Source organism: Ceratotherium simum, chromosome 27 (genome assembly GCF_057802395.1).
Source record: "Ceratotherium simum simum isolate JZ-2026a chromosome 27, ASM5780239v1, whole genome shotgun sequence".
Lineage (NCBI taxonomy): Eukaryota > Metazoa > Chordata > Mammalia > Perissodactyla > Rhinocerotidae > Ceratotherium > Ceratotherium simum.
The window spans coordinates 13,430,918-13,446,916 of record NC_141926.1 but is presented as its reverse complement, the minus strand read 5'-3'; the positions used below and the strand labels follow the sequence as shown (position 1 = coordinate 13,446,916).

Genomic DNA, 15,999 nt, shown 5'->3' with positions numbered 1-15,999 from the left:
GATAATCTCAGAATCAAAACAAGTCCAAAGTCACAACCAGGGAGAAAAATTCCCACTGTGTTATCCCATTTTGAAGGAACCAGTAATTTCCTGACTGGTTAAAACTCAATCAAACCATCTATATCCTTATAATAAAATGCCAAAGGGGTAAAAAATAAGAGTCATTCACAATTGCCAGAAAATATGTCCAATATTTTTATTGTCAAACGGGAAAAAAGCAGGTTGATGAACAACATACCTAGCAGCCGGCCATTTTGGTTGTTAAAAAATAACACGGATATGTACTATAGTTATATGACTACAAAGACAAAGCCAAAAGAATATCATCTAAACTACTAGCTTTCGACTATATGTGAAATATCATAATTGTGAAATATGAAACAAAATATAAAAATAAAATTTTGAAATCCTAAGGTGTCAGCCCCCTCTTCAAGGAGAGGGAAGACTGTTGAGCTGTTATGAGGATGGGCTTCGAAGCAGAGTGCCTGGCTTCAAATCCGAGCTCTGCCACTTACAGGCTGAGTGACCTGACCTCTCTGTGCCCATTTCCCTCATCTGCAGAACCGGGATAACAACGGTACCCACTCTAGGGTTTTGGTGCAGCCCATGTCGGGGCCTGCCCTCTCTGGGAAAGCGGGTGTAAGACTTATCCAGATCCAGCCGACACCAGGGTCTTCGAGTAAACACACGCAGCACCCTGGGAGAGATATCTCAAACTACGTGTCTAAGTCAATTGCTACCCTGAGACCTTTCTCCCGAGGGCACATAATGACCAGAAGCCTCTGGGTCTCTGACTGCTCATCCCTAAAATGAGTGAAATAATGTCTAAATTTCCTGTTTAACCCACTATACTTCCATTATTTAAAAGATTTCCACTGAAAGGCATGTATGTGTGACTTCTGAGGAACACACCTCAGACTCTAAGAGTGTTACACCTTACCTGCCAAAGGTACCGAGAGACGCATCATAAAAATTAATCCCATGCTTGAGCGAACAGCAAAGATCCATCAGGAAGCTGTGAACGAGCTCCCTCACCATGGTCTTCCCTGCGTCTTCAGGAGAAGCCTACAAGGGTTTACAAAAATTCGATGAAAATCCCAAGCTCATAAACCTTAGAACAGCTACAGAGTAAAAACTGAACAATATCCCAGGCCTAATGACAATGCAGACAACATTTTAAATTAAACACTTGGTATCACTCCAAAAAAAAGAGGAACACCAATCAAGATAAGAATAATACTCTTAAGGGGGGCACGTTAAAACCTGTATTTTCAAACAAGCTTAAGAATGACTTAATTTCTCCTGCTCTTTTGAATATAATTCCACATTTGGGAGTGTTTTTATTAAGCCCTCAAGGCTTCCTGGTAATAGAGCTTACAAAGCATGTTCAGAAAACAGGACATAGGCGGACTCATGAAGATAAAAGGAAGTAAAATAGTGGACTCTTGAGAGGTAAATGATTATAAAGTTAACAGGAAGCCTGAGCCCTCACTATTCTGGCCAAGTCCATGTTCAGAAACACCCTGAGGAAAATAAAAATGAAGAGAATTAAAAGGTACATCAGCCACGGGTCAATGTGAGAGCAAATGTTCTAATGTAGCACTTGTTACAAAATAAATCATACATGTCCATGGTGGAGGAAATCGAGGCTCCCTAGACACCTAGGATCCTGAAGGAAAAGCAACAGGTCTTAAAACTCCAAAAGCTGGATATGAGAAGAATGGAAGGAAGGAAAAGAAGAGGTAAATGAGAGGAGGAAGAGAGAGCCGGGATCAACCCTATAAACCTACTGGGCAAGAATTGCAGGGAAAATTAAGATGTCACTCAGCTAAAGGCAATAGTTTTCTCATCAAAAAAAAAGTTTAATATCGTGATACCTCAGAGGTTAGAAAAAATCTTATTGTAAAAAAAATAAAATTTTAAAAATCATACTGCATCTAAGTGGAAAATTAATATAACCACAAGCCAAATGAAACATCAAATGGAGGGACTTTTTTAAAGGCAGATGTAGATTCTTCAGTCTCCCAGCTGTTAAGGATCACACACTAAGGAGGCCATCTGAAACGCAAACGTGACTGTACCTTGACATCTTCCATGTTCACATCAACAATCCCATTCCAGCTGTACAGAGATGCTATATGGTTCAGTAACTGCCCGGTAAAGAAACGCACTTTCTGGGTTTTTGTGATATTTTTATTGTGAACTACCTGAAAACAATAAAACAATAAAACAAATGAATTTCAAGGAATTCAATTATTTTTAAAATAAAAATTATTTTATGTTTAGTGTTTATTGCTTTTTGTCATTATAAAAATAATGCAGGCTTATGGCAGAAAATTTGGCCAAAAGAGGGGAAAAACTTAAAAAGAAAAACAAAATTCACCAACATCCCCACCACTCTAGGACACAGCATTTTGGTACAATTCCTTTCAGCCCTCCTCCTACCCACACAACATACATGTGCATGTTCTTCCATTTTTTTTTTTTTGCCTCTTTGAGATTATATTTATATATAGTTTTGTGCCTGCTTTTACTTACGTAGCATGAGCTTTCCCCATATCATTAAAAATCCCTTTAGCCCATCACTTTGGAAGGCTGAATATCACTCTACCCTATGAGTTGACTATAACTTATATAACATTCCCTGAGTGTGTGCAATTAGGTTGTTTCCAAACTCTGACTATGATCAGCATCCTTGTACCAAGTCTTCACTGCATCCCTGAGTGTGGACTTGGAATGGTGGCACAGGTTCTCAGCTCCACCCAAACCTACCCTCAGAATCTCAGGATGTGACCAGGGTATGTGTATTTCAAATATGTTCCCAGGGGGGTTCTGAGGCAGCCCCTCCTATCTTCAGGTCTACCAACGTTTTTAAGACCTTTGACACACGCTGCCAGACCTGCTGTCTTCCAGAGGGTTGTAACACTCCTCCAGCAAAGTACCTGATTCAAAGCATCTCTGCTAGCACTGAATATCCTTGTTTCAAAAAGTCAGTGCTAATTTGGTAGGCAAAAAAACCTCTATCTCATTACTTGCATTATTTTAAATCAGGGTTTCTCAACCTTGACACTACTGACTTCTGGGCCAAATAACTGCCATGGGGGACTGTCCTCGTGTCACCCACTACATGCCAGTTGCACCTCCCCAGTTGTGACACCAAAAATGTCTCCAGACATTGCCAAACGCCCAACGGGGGTGGGGGGTGGGGGGGTGGGGGGGGTGGGCAAAATCACCAGCAGTTGAGAACCACTGTTTTATATGAAGGCTAAGCATTTTAATGCTAATCCTAATTAGCCATTTTTATGCAGACTGCCAGTTCATGGCCTTCTGACAACTTTTTATGTTGGGAAGGTCATAGAGTTTTCCTAATTGGTCATTTAAGGTGCTTCTATATTAAAGACAGTGATCCTTTCAGCAAGTTTTTAAATTTCTAGAAGACGCCAGTAAAAGGCAGAATACGCAACATGACACAAAATAACATTTGCTCCCTGCATAAATGACGAATAGTTGTCATTTTCAGCTCACAATGACTCCGATGGCTTCCTGCGAAATGGTGAGCAACAGCTCTTCTCATGTTGTGATAAACAGCAGCCTTGCCTGAACCTCGGCGGCTGCTCCAGCTACTCTGTACCCTTCAGGGTTGTCATCCCCACCGCCAAGTCTCTGCTTCAGAAACAGTTCTCCATTCAACCTACCTAACAACCAATATAACCTAGGACGTTATCGCTCCCGAGTCCTATAAAACACTGCAGAAAACGAATGACAGAAAGGCTGATGACCAAACACATACCTTTGTTTTCAGTGTGGATAACAAAATATTGACGGTAGAAATCCTATCTTCCTTTACTCCTGAGCTAAAAATGCAAGGAATAAATTCTGAAAATAAAAGTTCCAAAGCATTAAACTCAAAAATATTTTGAATGTGAGGCCAGATGAGAGAACATTACTGCTTAAATGGTATGGCAAACACTGTCATTTACTTTCTTTTTTTTAAGTTTTGTCTATTTTAATCATACAAGCTCACAATAGAAATAACCACCTTCATGACAGAGGAAATCAGTATCTAAAGGTAAAACAATGACAGAACTTTTTAAGGCGTTCAATAGTTCTTTAGTTCTGGTTTACTTTCCTTTTCTCACATTGACTGAAGTAAAATTAATTTGATATTGATTGTTTGAAAGAGAATGCATGGTATGATTACAGTTTTCGAAAATTTCTCTCTTTGCTTAGACTTGCTCAGAGATCTCTTACAAACGATGGTCATGATTTTATTGATCGGTGGTAGGATTTGGGGTGATTTATATGCTTTCTACTTTCTCTTCATACTTTTGGACCCCCAGGGAACCAGCCATCACAGCTTGATGCTATATCATTACTAATATACCAGTGGTCTGGGGCAGAAGCATCAAAGCAATTCCAATTCCCCTTGCTCTATACCTGCTTAATGGGCACAATAATTTCTACAAAAGCAAATTCATTATTCTTAGAAAAAGAAAAATCAGAAAATACCAGAAAAACCAAAAGAAAAAAATTTTAAATCAACCATAACTCCACTACCCAGGGGTTAATACTGTTAACATCTGGGTTACCAGTTAACTGTTAACTTTCTGATGTATGCATACATAATTTAACTTTTAGTTAATGATGTTACATTTAACTTTTAGTTAATGATGTTACATTTAACTTTTAGTAAAATGGGACACTTTACGGTTTTATAACCGAGTTCATACGCAATCATATGTCATATATATATATAGTTAAAAACTTGAATGTCAGTAAGTGTATTTCTCCATCACTTCTAATAGACGCAGTCTACCTTAGGACTAGTTCTCAACTTACTCACCCAATCCTTTGCTGGTGGATAGTTAGAAGGGGTCTAATTTTCAGCTAATATGAAAATATATGTCCTAATAAAACCCCTACTAACATCCTTAATTATTTCCTTCGGATAAATGACAAGACGTGACATTGCTGGATCAAACATTTAAAAAGTTTTGATGCATGTGGCCAAACTGCCCTGCAGAAACATGAACTGAAGTACAGCCCCACCCCCTTTAGCAGTATAGATGAATACTCCCCAAATCACTGCTCTTTAGTAAAAGGCCAGATGGCTGAGATGACCCAGCGGAATTCTAAAGAAACTCCTAGCCCTGGCAACAAGCAGGAAAAATCCTGTCCGCCACACCACACAAAGAAAGTGTCTCCTTCTGCATCAACATGGGCTGACAACATCCAGGGGACCGCCACCCGCACCCTGCTCTTAAATGGCCCCCAGCAGTCACGTTCTGGAAGGAGCTCAGGTCTCCCACCCTGGAGAGGTGGGAGAAGGGCTGGAGACCTGACCACACGGGCCACAGCACCACGCCAGTCATCCTCCAACAACTCGCAGAGCTTGGCCAGGACACGAGACCGCTCCTCACCTCCAGACAGGGCTTGATTCCGGGGACTCTTACTGAACAACAGCCACATGCTAAGTGTGGTCTAGGTGCTGCCATTTACCCTCTTACTGAGTCTTGTGATAAAACGCAAGTGGCCCTAACAGATGAACTGATGCCAAGCCTTGCTCTAGGGAGAGTCACCAGAAGGTGGTCCAGCTGGAATTCTTTGAAGCTCTATTCTGCTATTACTGCTATTCTGCTAACACCAGGCAAAGCCACCAAAGTAATTAAACTGTATTATTTAAACACAATTACTAAGGTAAGCCAGGTGCCAGGGCCATGAATCTGTGTATGTTCTGGAGCCATAAAGCCTCCTTTGTTTGCACGCATCTCTGAGGTTTGCATTTATCCTTTGTTAGGACATCGCTCAGCATTCCAGATAGCATAACAGGAATACCTGTGTTCACGCTGACCAGCGATATCAAAACCACACTGACCCAGGCTTCGCCACACCCGCATCCTGCATGCTAGTGCACACGGCAGCTGCAAAGGCTGCAGACTTTTTTAACCTTGAAAAAATGCTTTGCAGTCGACTTTCCAAAACACTCACAAACAGGCTTTGCTACGAGATGAAGAGGCATACCTACCTTTCAACTCCAGCACCTGCACTATGGTGCTGTCATCACCGGCAATCAAAAAGGAAAGGGCAAACTGAATGTAGGCCAGCCGGACGTCGTGCACACCCTGGGGACGAAGGAGACCACGTGTCACACGCATATCCACACACATACCCGAGGAAGCAGAAACACGGTGGGCATGCACGTCCCTGGGGTCCCTAGGTCACAAAGGCCTCCTGGGCTTGTGCCACCAGAGGGCACAAGTCCACAACCAATGGTCATCTCTTTATGGAAACAAAGGGTTTTTTCTCCGCTTTTTCCCCCTCAATCTTCTATGCTACTTTTCCTTCTCTTTCAAGCACTTTCTAAACACAAAAGGACAGATACAATAGGGTGTCCCCTTCCCCAACTGTAATACATAAATATTTTTAGTTTATGGACCACTTTGGTATAGAGCAGAAGATTTTCAGCCCGTCTAAATACCATCTACTCTCACTTGCTAATGAAATAACACACCTATGTTTTTAAAAATCCAGAGATAATGGAAAGACTGGTGCCGTCTTTGATGAGACACCAATGAGGTGATGTCTGGTTTTTATTAGACATTATAAATTCACACCAGACACCAAAGCACAGATGCTGTCATATTACAAACCCAGCGTGGCCTTTCCCAGGATGACAATCTGCACTCTCCTGCAGGTGTCAGCCATGACCCAGGACAGTGGGCATCCTCAACGAGGGCCCAAAGGCCATGACCAGCAGCCAGCACTTCAGGAGAAGTCACCAGAGCCATCTGATCAGTTTTCCCTCCCAGTAACTTTAAGACAAACCCGTGTCTCATTATCCCTATTTCACATCCAAAGAACCATGGCACGTGGTCCTACAAGTCTCCTGTCGGCTCTACCCAAACTAGCACATACGCTTAGATCCTCTGCTGCTGAAACCAAAACTTCCTCTACTTCAGTTATTCCGAAGGTACTTTAATTTGCTACCAAGAAATAAGTTAACATCATGGAGAATTATGGCCCTGAAGGCCTGAAAAGATTAAGGAGTCTCTGTCTTCCAGATGGTTCCATTCCACTCAGTAGTGGCAGCTGAGATGATGATGATGATGATATCAATAATGTTTACTGAGCACTGACTCTGTTCCAGACTGTATGTCAAATGCTGCACGTCTGTTATCTCATTTACTCCCTGAGGTAAAGATGCTCACCATGCCCATTTTACAGATGAGGAAACTAAGGCTTTAAAAAACTCAAGGTCACATAACTACTAAGTGAGCAAGTACTGGAATTGGGATAATAAGCAATAATTGTACAAACATACAGCTCATGCTCGACTTTATGTTTGACTATAGGGAAGTTCTTTCTTCTCAGGGCTCCCATGGCATTTTCATTTCACTTTTGCTCAAGGTGCAAGGACCATAGTTGGCACCATTTAGGCTTCCGTGTGAGTATTTAATTAATCCTATCCTGTTCTGTTGGGGATATGTTTCTTCTGGAGAAAAGAAAGGACATCTGACCCATGGTCTGTAACACTGGATGGAGGCCCTGCACATTCATTGTATTTATTGAGTCTATCTCCATCCATGTCACCTAGCGTTTCAGCAATTACACCAATGCTGGTTTACCCTGAACACACTAAGAGCTCCAACCCACCCTCTCCATTCTGGGGACTAATCTGTGGGCCTCTTCACAATACAGAGTTAGGGTACAACGATCACTCAAGTCTTGAAAAGGAGCTGCAATTCTTTAGAGTGTCAGCAACACTCCAGTGCCTGCAGTCACCAATTCAATGTTAATAAAACACCAATTACATTCAAGATGCTATAATCTCAGGCTGAGAGAGGATGCAAAGATGACAAGATATCCTCCCTGTCTTCAGGAAGCTTAAAGAAAACACTGCTCCCAAGCAATCTAGATGCCTCATTGTTCAAAGCAACACATCACCTAATTCAAGCACAGTTAACTTGTTATCCTAGTCTACATATGCCTTGTGTTTCCAAAGAATGCTGGTAAAATGCTAAGCTTCCCTAGTAAAATTAAACTAGGTTTTATCCTTTCCTTGCTAGTTGGAAAGGTTCCACAGGTTTTGGGGGTTTTTGTCCACTGAAGAAACAGTACTGGGAGCTCTGGAATGCTGGTTCCAGTTATCTGCCATTCTAGATCTTTCTATCCTGCTCGTACACAGCAGAGTTGTACTAGATCCTCTCAAGGGTCCCTCCAGCAATGAATTTCAAACTGAAATGGAATTTGGTTCTCATCTCCTGGTGTCCATCTTATAAATCCCAGACAACCCCAAATTTTAGATTCCTAACATTGCAGAGAAACAAGATCCCCAAGACACAGCATCAGCCCCACTCCAGGCAGCTACCAACATGCCTCCTGCTCATCCACCTGACTGGGCCTCCAGCCTCCGTCTCCAGCACACTCCATCAAAGGCAAGAGGGCCACGTGCCTGCTCCTCATTCCTACCCTGTGACTGCACAGGGTTATTATCCCAGGAAGGAAGCATCCTGAACTCTTTATGACCTGTTCTGCAAAACATTGTCTAAAATAGACTAAAACATACTTGGTAAAACTGCTCTTTGGCACAGGATTTTAACAACGCTTTCCTTGGCTGCATGAATATATCCATAATCCTTTCTCTTCATGAGGCTTTAATCATTCCCCCCAAAATGTTAAAACACACTCATTAAAAAAACACATCTACCAGCTTCTTCAAAAACTAAATGGCATGAAAACAAGTTTCAAAGATTCGAAGAGATTTAAGAAACATATCAACGAAACACAACATGCGACCCGTTTGGATCCTGATTTGAACCAAGAAGTGTAAACACATTTTTCAGACAGTCGGGAAAAACTGAGACCGAACTGGGCATTAGCTGATATTGAGAAATTATTAATAGCGTTAGGTGCAATAATGGTACTGTGGTTTTGTCTTTAAAAGGTCGTTTTCTGTTAGAGATACACACTGAAATATTTATGGTGAAATATGATTCATGTGTGGGATTTGCAGTAGTAATAGACCGTCCCAAAACAAACTGAAAAGGTGGGAGAGGTGACAGTGTTTGAAGCTGGATGACAGGTACATGGGGATTCATCGTGCTGCTCTCTATTTTTTAATGTCCCTGACATTTTCTATATTAAAAAAGATCTTTTTTAATGTCTGGAAACCATTTCCTACAACATACAAAGTATTTAAGACACCTGATATAAAAGGTTACAAAAAAGAAAGTAAAAACACTTTCATCTTGACAATAACTTCCATTTTACAGCATTGGGAGATATAAATAACTTGCTGAGACAATGAGATGAAGCAGTGCATACGCAGCCTTGCAGCCGGGGTTCTGGCAAGGAAGCCCCAGTGGGCCCTTCCGCGTCATGTGTCTTGGTAGGTGGCCTGGGTACTGATGTATATTTTACTTAGATGGCTGGGCTGGTTGAGGTCCAGAGAGACAGGGAAGGGAATCTGACAAATAATTACTGCTGGGCTGACTGCCAGCTAAGACCAAAGAACCATGGTATTTGCCCTACTGTGCAAACAGCACACAAATTCTCTTTATTAGAAGTGCATTTCAACTTCAGGAGCCATCACTCATTGGATGGTATTTGTTGACACATTAATAAAGCACAGCATCCATGAGACACTAAGACGTGGAACTTTCTTCCTCAGAGAACGCCTCATTTGTAATTCTAAGAAAACCCTCAACACTGGGCCAACCTCAAAGAGTCATAAAAGTTACCTGGTGCTACTATGATCAACGCTTCAGTCTATTACCCTGATATAGAAGAACGTAGAAACTCTTAATTCCCAGAAGAATGAGAGAACCAGGTAACATACGGGTGCAGAAGTAAATTATTCTAATGAGGTTCCGCACCTCGGCAGACAGGGGCTGCTATCTGTCGGTCTGTTCTTTGTGCTCAGGAAGGGGGCGTGGAGAACTGAGCCGTGGCTGTTCAGGGCACAGGAGCGCCAGCAGAGAGAGCTGATCTGGCAAATGGAAGGAGGAGCTTTGCCAACCTGCAGCTGGCACACGCTTTGGGAGAATCCCTCTCTCCAGTTTCCGAGTCCTCAAACTTGTGCTTTCTCCTCAAGAACCTTTCCAAACCCAAGTGAAATTTCTAGAGCCACTAAGGAACTTTTTTTTTTTACAGCTCTCCTGTAAACCAAACAATCACACTTCTATTCTCTTTGGCACAATCCAGCCCCTATTCATGACAAGAGTTATGCACAAGTCACATATTAAAAAGCCATAAAAGTCCTCTGAGTTTTCTCCAAAGTGGACAGAATGTGAATAGGAGGACTGGGACTCTCCACAAGATCCAGGCCATAAGGCAAATGGGGATTATTTCATTTACTCAGTGAAGAGTGAAGATGCTCAAAAGCTAAGTCATCCTCACAGGCAGGCCGGCACTGCGATGCTGAGCCCCCAGAGAAGCGGTCCTTAGATGTCCCTGTCATCCGGGCTCTGCCAGGCGACTGGGCCCCCACTGCCCAGGAGTGGGACCTTCCTTCCTCACAGGCTCCAAGGCACATGTTTCTCCACAGAGGCCTCCTACTCCATCTACGTGAGGATCAAGGCCGGAAAGGAGGAAAAACCAACGACTTCTGCCCCCCAAAGGGAAGAGACACCCACGGAGGTACGAGATGCTCGGGGCTCCTCACCTTTGAGTCCCTCTTGGTCACCAGCGTGTACAAGGTCTTTTTATTCAAATCAAAATGGCTGCAGACATCCCTGGCGGCCTCAGGACCCTGGGTCACCATGGCGGCCATCAGGTTCAGGCAGGCTCGAGCCATCCTGCATGGGGACAACAAGGAAATCAGGCATGTCAGGAAGAGCAGAAGCACAAAGCCATCTCAACAGGAAGCCAACCACACACCTGGCTGCAGTTTGCTACCCCCAAACCAGAAAAAAGAAGGAAGGAGACATGCAGACATGCTCCTTTTTTAAAAAACAAAATCATAACAAAAATTTCAAATGAAGCTAAAATGTTGAGCCTGAGGAGGAGACAAAATGCAAGATACAAAGATGATGGAAATTTCTCTCCCCAGCAAATTGTCATGTAACTAGGAGACCCGCATCTCGTCCCTGCCTTTGCAGGGCACAGAGGAAGACGTCTCCAAACGTGAGCTCTTGGCTGCCTTTCCAGTCTGCAGCCACCCAGGATGCATGGTTTACTGAGCAGCTACTACATATTAGGCACTGTTCTAGGGGCTGGGAAGACAGCATCTTATAGGACAATCAAGGCCCCGCCCACACGCACCTTGCATTCCAGTGGAAGGAGACAGTCAAGAGATTAACACAGAATATTATGTCAAATGTATAGCTGTACAAAGAGACATTTTCTCTACAGGCTAAAGGGACAGAAAGCGACAGTGGACATAGGATGGTCAAAGAAGGTCTCCCTGAGACAACATTTCTGCAAAGTCCTGAAGGCAGAGAGGGAGGGAACCTAGGACAATCTCAGAGACGAGCCATCGGGAGAGGACAAGCAACGTAAAAGAGATGTTCAGAGTATTCCCAGGACAGCAGGGAGAGCAGCAGGGCGGAGTGAGAGGGACACAGGTAGGAGAGGAGTCAGCAACAGTGAGGGGCCGGTCAACAGAGGAAGGAGGGGCAGAGCCACAGTCACGATGGCCTCAGAAACCGCTCAGCTCAACTGTGTGAGCAGAGGAAAGGTCAGATGCACTTGTGGAGAGCTGAACACAGACCAAACCCAAAGCTAGTCCTGCCACATAAAGGCGGGCAACTTACCTGTAGCCCGAGGCATACAGGGACTCACAGACGAGCTTCATGTGGTTATTCATTAGCTTTTTCACAATGTTGGTACCCACAACATGAAAATGGGAAAGATCGCTTGCTGTCCGCAATAGTATGGCCTCGAAAGCTTGAAATATTAACAGCATCTGCAAAGATAGAAGTGAAACGCTTATGAATTATCTCATCTCTTTTCCTCGTCTACATACATGCTCCTCTTGTCTTAGCCACAGTCACTTGCAGGTTTAAAACTTTCAATTTGCAGGATCAGGCCTACCCAGATACTCGACCAAAGGCAGGAAGGTGACAGCTTAGCAGGCTACCTTGCCAGGCCACAGGCTTTGGAATCAGTCTTGCTCTCATAGTCTAGCTAAATAGAGAATAGCTTGCTTACAATTACACAAACTGAGATGAAGAGTAATTTCTGCTAATGATTGGGCCTCACTGCTTTGGGTCTACAGCCTTACAGCAGTAACACTGAGATTTCAACAGGTTCATAAATATTCCAAATTTTGAATCTCTTTGGAACCAGAAAACAATAGTCAACTCAATACAAGTCTGCAACTATGACACACAGTTTTTACCTATTTCCCTCTTGTTAAAACAAACCAAGAGCACTGAGATTAAGAATCTATGATCTGGGCCGGCTCCGTGGCTTAGCGGTTAAGTGCGCGCGCTCTGATGCTGGCGGCCCGGGTTCGGATCCCGGGCACGCCCCAAGGCACCACTTCTCCGTCCAACCCGGGGCCGAGTCCCACGTATAGCAACTAGAAGGAGGCGAACCTATGACATACAACTATCTACTGGGGCTTTGGGGGGAAAAAATGAATAAATAAAATCTTTAAAAAAAAAAAAAAAAAAAAAGAATCTATGATCTTCCTTTTGGTATTATTCACCAATAAGAAGACAGTGCTTTCTACCAAAATGCTTTCAAAGGTCACAATGCAAAAATGAATGTGTTCCTACAGCACAGGGACAAAGTATCATTTTCTGTAGAAAGCTGGTAACGTCTTGGAAATTTACATTTCATTTCTCTTCATCGAGCTTAACACAACAGTAGCATTAACTTTCTGCTCTCTTCACCAAGTCAGGTAAGGAATAACGTACTTCACTTTCAGGTCGCTTCTCCCCACTCAGGAGCAGGAAAATCTCTGCACACTCAACAGAAATCTTTATGTACCCTTCCACAACGTCATACACGTCTTCTCGTGGTAGATTCTTGGCAGCAGAGACAAATGCTTCCAAGGCTGAAAAAAGAGTTGTGTTCAAATGTTAACAAGGACAGTCTCCTCAGAAACCATCACAGCCGATACTGAAATCTTTATGTACCCTTCCACAACGTCATACACATCTTCTCGTGGTAGCGTCTTGGCAGCAGAGACAAATGCTTCCAAGGCTGAAAAAAGAGTTGTGTTCAAATGTTAACAAGGACAGTCTCCTCAGAAACCATCACAGCCGATAATGGGACAGAGAGAGACTTCCGGCAGGAACATCCAGGTGACTGGAACTGGCACCCACTGAGATGGGGAACACAGGAGCAACAAGGAGGTAGGCCTTTCCTCTACTGCCAGTGAAGTCATGGGCAACAGCTTTCAAAGGAACTAGTATGGAGCAAAAGCAGTTTCCTGATCTGGGGACCCTCCCTGAGGCTGACATTAATCCACTCCTGAGCACCCTCTGGGTCTTCACCAATCTGCAGCTCTCTCCCCCAACCCCCCCCAGTGGAGGGGGTATAATCAGAAAATGGATAAAGAAAATGTGGTATACCTATAGATAGATATAGACATATATACAACAGAATAGTATTCAGCCTTAAAAAAGAAGGAAATCCTGCCTTTTGTAACAACATGTATGGACCTTGAGGACATTAAGTGAAATAAGTCAGAGAAAGACAAATACTGTATGATCTCACTTATATGTGGAATCTAAAAAAGCCAAACTCATAGAAACAGAGAGTAGAATGGAGGTTGCCAGGGGTTGGGGGGTGGGGGAAATGGGGAGATGTTGGTCAAAGGGTACAAACTTCCAGTTTAAGATGAGTAAGTTCTGGGGATCTAATGTACAGTATGGTGACTATGATTAACAGTCCTATATTATACACTCAAAAGTTATTAAGAGAGTAGATCTTAAATGCTATCACCACAAAACAAAATAGTAATTATGTAAGGCGAGATGTTAACTAACCTTACTGTGATAATCATTTCAGGATACATACATGTACATACACAGTATACCTTAAACTTATGCTAAATGTCAATATTTCAATAAAGCTGGAAAACAAAACCAACCCACAAAAATCTTCCCTAATGCCTGGCTGAAAACAAAACCCACTAATATCTATCAATTACACTTTCCTGTTCTTCCAGGGAGGCAGACCTATCACAGGAAGTTATGAGAACGTATCAAAGGGGAGAGAGAATCCAAGACAGAAACCAGATTCAAACACAAATCCAACACAGCCTCACTCAAGAGATTCACGTTCACCCAATGACTTCAGCTTTGCCACGTCTTTCAACTACTTCACCTGCACCCATCGCCTGTCAACCCAGGGTTTCCCTCCAAAACCTGTTCGGATGATGCAGCACCTGAATGTCATGGTGCTCTCTGTGCAAAACCAGGAAATATGGGTACAATCTTGCAAATCATTAAACATGCTCTTTCTTCTGTCAGAAAGCTGCCTGTCCCTGTCCTACAACTCTGCCGAAAAGCAAAGCCACTTCCTCGGGGTAACCTTCTTTGATCTCCCAAATTCGGGCTCAGGCCCTCAGGCAGCCTGTATCTACCTCTCTTTGGAGGACTTATGCTTACAACTGTCTGTATGTGATTTTACTGGTTGATATCTTTCCCACTCAACTACTGTAAGCTCTGCAATGGCAGGACCCTTGTCCGATTTTTACTCACCATTTTCTCTCTACCCTAGTATATAACAGCCCCTAGTAAATAATGGATGAAAGAAATGTACAATTCTGTGCTAAAGCTGGTATCATCTTCCTAACACCGACTAGCAGTTGCAGATATCAAAAGCTTACCAACAAAATTGGTGGGAGAAAAACTGGAAACTGAGGATATTCTGGCCATTAACTTAAATTTTTTAACCTGGAAGAAACACTGTCACTCTTATTTTGAAGTTCAATTGTGTTTTATCCTCATAACCTACATACTTTCTAAAGGATTAGGGGGAGGTGGGAAGGGTGGTCACACGTTTCAAAAGTGAAATTATAGAATCTGCTCCACATCAGCGACTAGTCCAATCTTGGTCAACTGACAGGTCCTTGTGGTGGCTTCACGTGGTAGCTTGTCACACGTTATCAGGCTAGTGAGTGTTGCTGGATCAAAGCTACTGAAAAAAGTGCTGACAGCCATAGGAGCAGCAAACTATCTCCCTGAACAGCCCCGAGCTGACTCCCAGTCGGGACTCGATAAATATTTGTCCTGTGAATGAGAAGTACGCTTATTTACGTTCCTGACAATTGCAATAACGAGGTTTCAGAGCTGGCTGAGGGATGCTGCCCGGGCAAGGGAGGCGTGCAGTCGCATGGAACCGTCACAGCCAGGCAGGTCGGGGCCGTCAAGGAAGGAAGCCCGGGACAAGGAGGTGCAGCGCGCAGTCCCGCCGGGGCCCCAGGATGCCCGATCACCCGGGCCTCGGTTTCCCGTCTGCAAACCGGGAGGTGAGGCTCCGACCCTCGGTGACCGAACAGCTGCAGAAAGGGGGGCTGTGTCTGGCACACGGAGGTCCCTCGCACGCGCGTGCTCCCGCCCGGGTCGACCCCGCACTCACCCGGCCCAGCGGCCTGCGGGTCCCTCAGCTGAGCCTTGAAGCGCACGCCCGTGAGGGCCTCGGTGCGGGCCCGCTTGGCTGCGCCCGCGGGGGCAGCCGCGCCGTCCTGGCCGCCCGGGGCCTTCCTCTTGGGGACCCCCATGGCCGAGAGGGCGGGGGCGCGCCAGGATACACACACCAGGGACCTGGCGAGAGGACACGCGCGGTGAGCGGTCGCGCGCCTCCGGCCCACACGTGCGGTGGAAGGGGCGGGGCTGGCGGAAGAGGCGGGGCCTCGAGGGGAAAGCCGGCGGAAGGGGCGGGCCCGCAGTGGGCGGGGTGCGCGGAAGGGGCGGGGCCTGTGGAAAGGGCGGTCTGGCGGGGAGGCGGTAGTGAAGATGCGCGTGGGGAGTCAGGAGCTCGTTCTTGGTGTTGCGGTCCCGGTTGCCTCCTTCGCGCCCCGGGGCGAGCGGACAGTCCACG

General features: G+C 44.5%; 1 protein-coding gene across 3 annotated transcripts in view; it reads right to left on the bottom strand.

The window, feature by feature from the left end:
- URB1 (URB1 ribosome biogenesis factor) overlaps nt 1-15,773 on the bottom strand; it is a 77,283-nt gene extending 61,510 nt beyond the window's left edge. For all 3 annotated transcript variants that reach the window (XM_087418150.1, XM_087418149.1, XM_087418148.1), the window contains exons 1-8: nt 15,538-15,773; nt 12,864-13,003; nt 11,754-11,905; nt 10,664-10,796; nt 6,026-6,122; nt 3,791-3,876; nt 2,082-2,207; nt 941-1,065 (exon numbers count right to left, since the gene is read on the bottom strand). In XM_087418150.1, the coding sequence (XP_087274276.1) occupies nt 941-1,065; nt 2,082-2,207; nt 3,791-3,876; nt 6,026-6,122; nt 10,664-10,796; nt 11,754-11,905; nt 12,864-13,003; nt 15,538-15,679 (1,001 nt within the window). In that variant the 5' untranslated portion in view covers nt 15,680-15,773. The remainder of the gene's footprint in view (nt 1-940; nt 1,066-2,081; nt 2,208-3,790; nt 3,877-6,025; nt 6,123-10,663; nt 10,797-11,753; nt 11,906-12,863; nt 13,004-15,537) is intronic.
- Nucleotides 15,774-15,999: the final 226 nt, after the last annotated feature.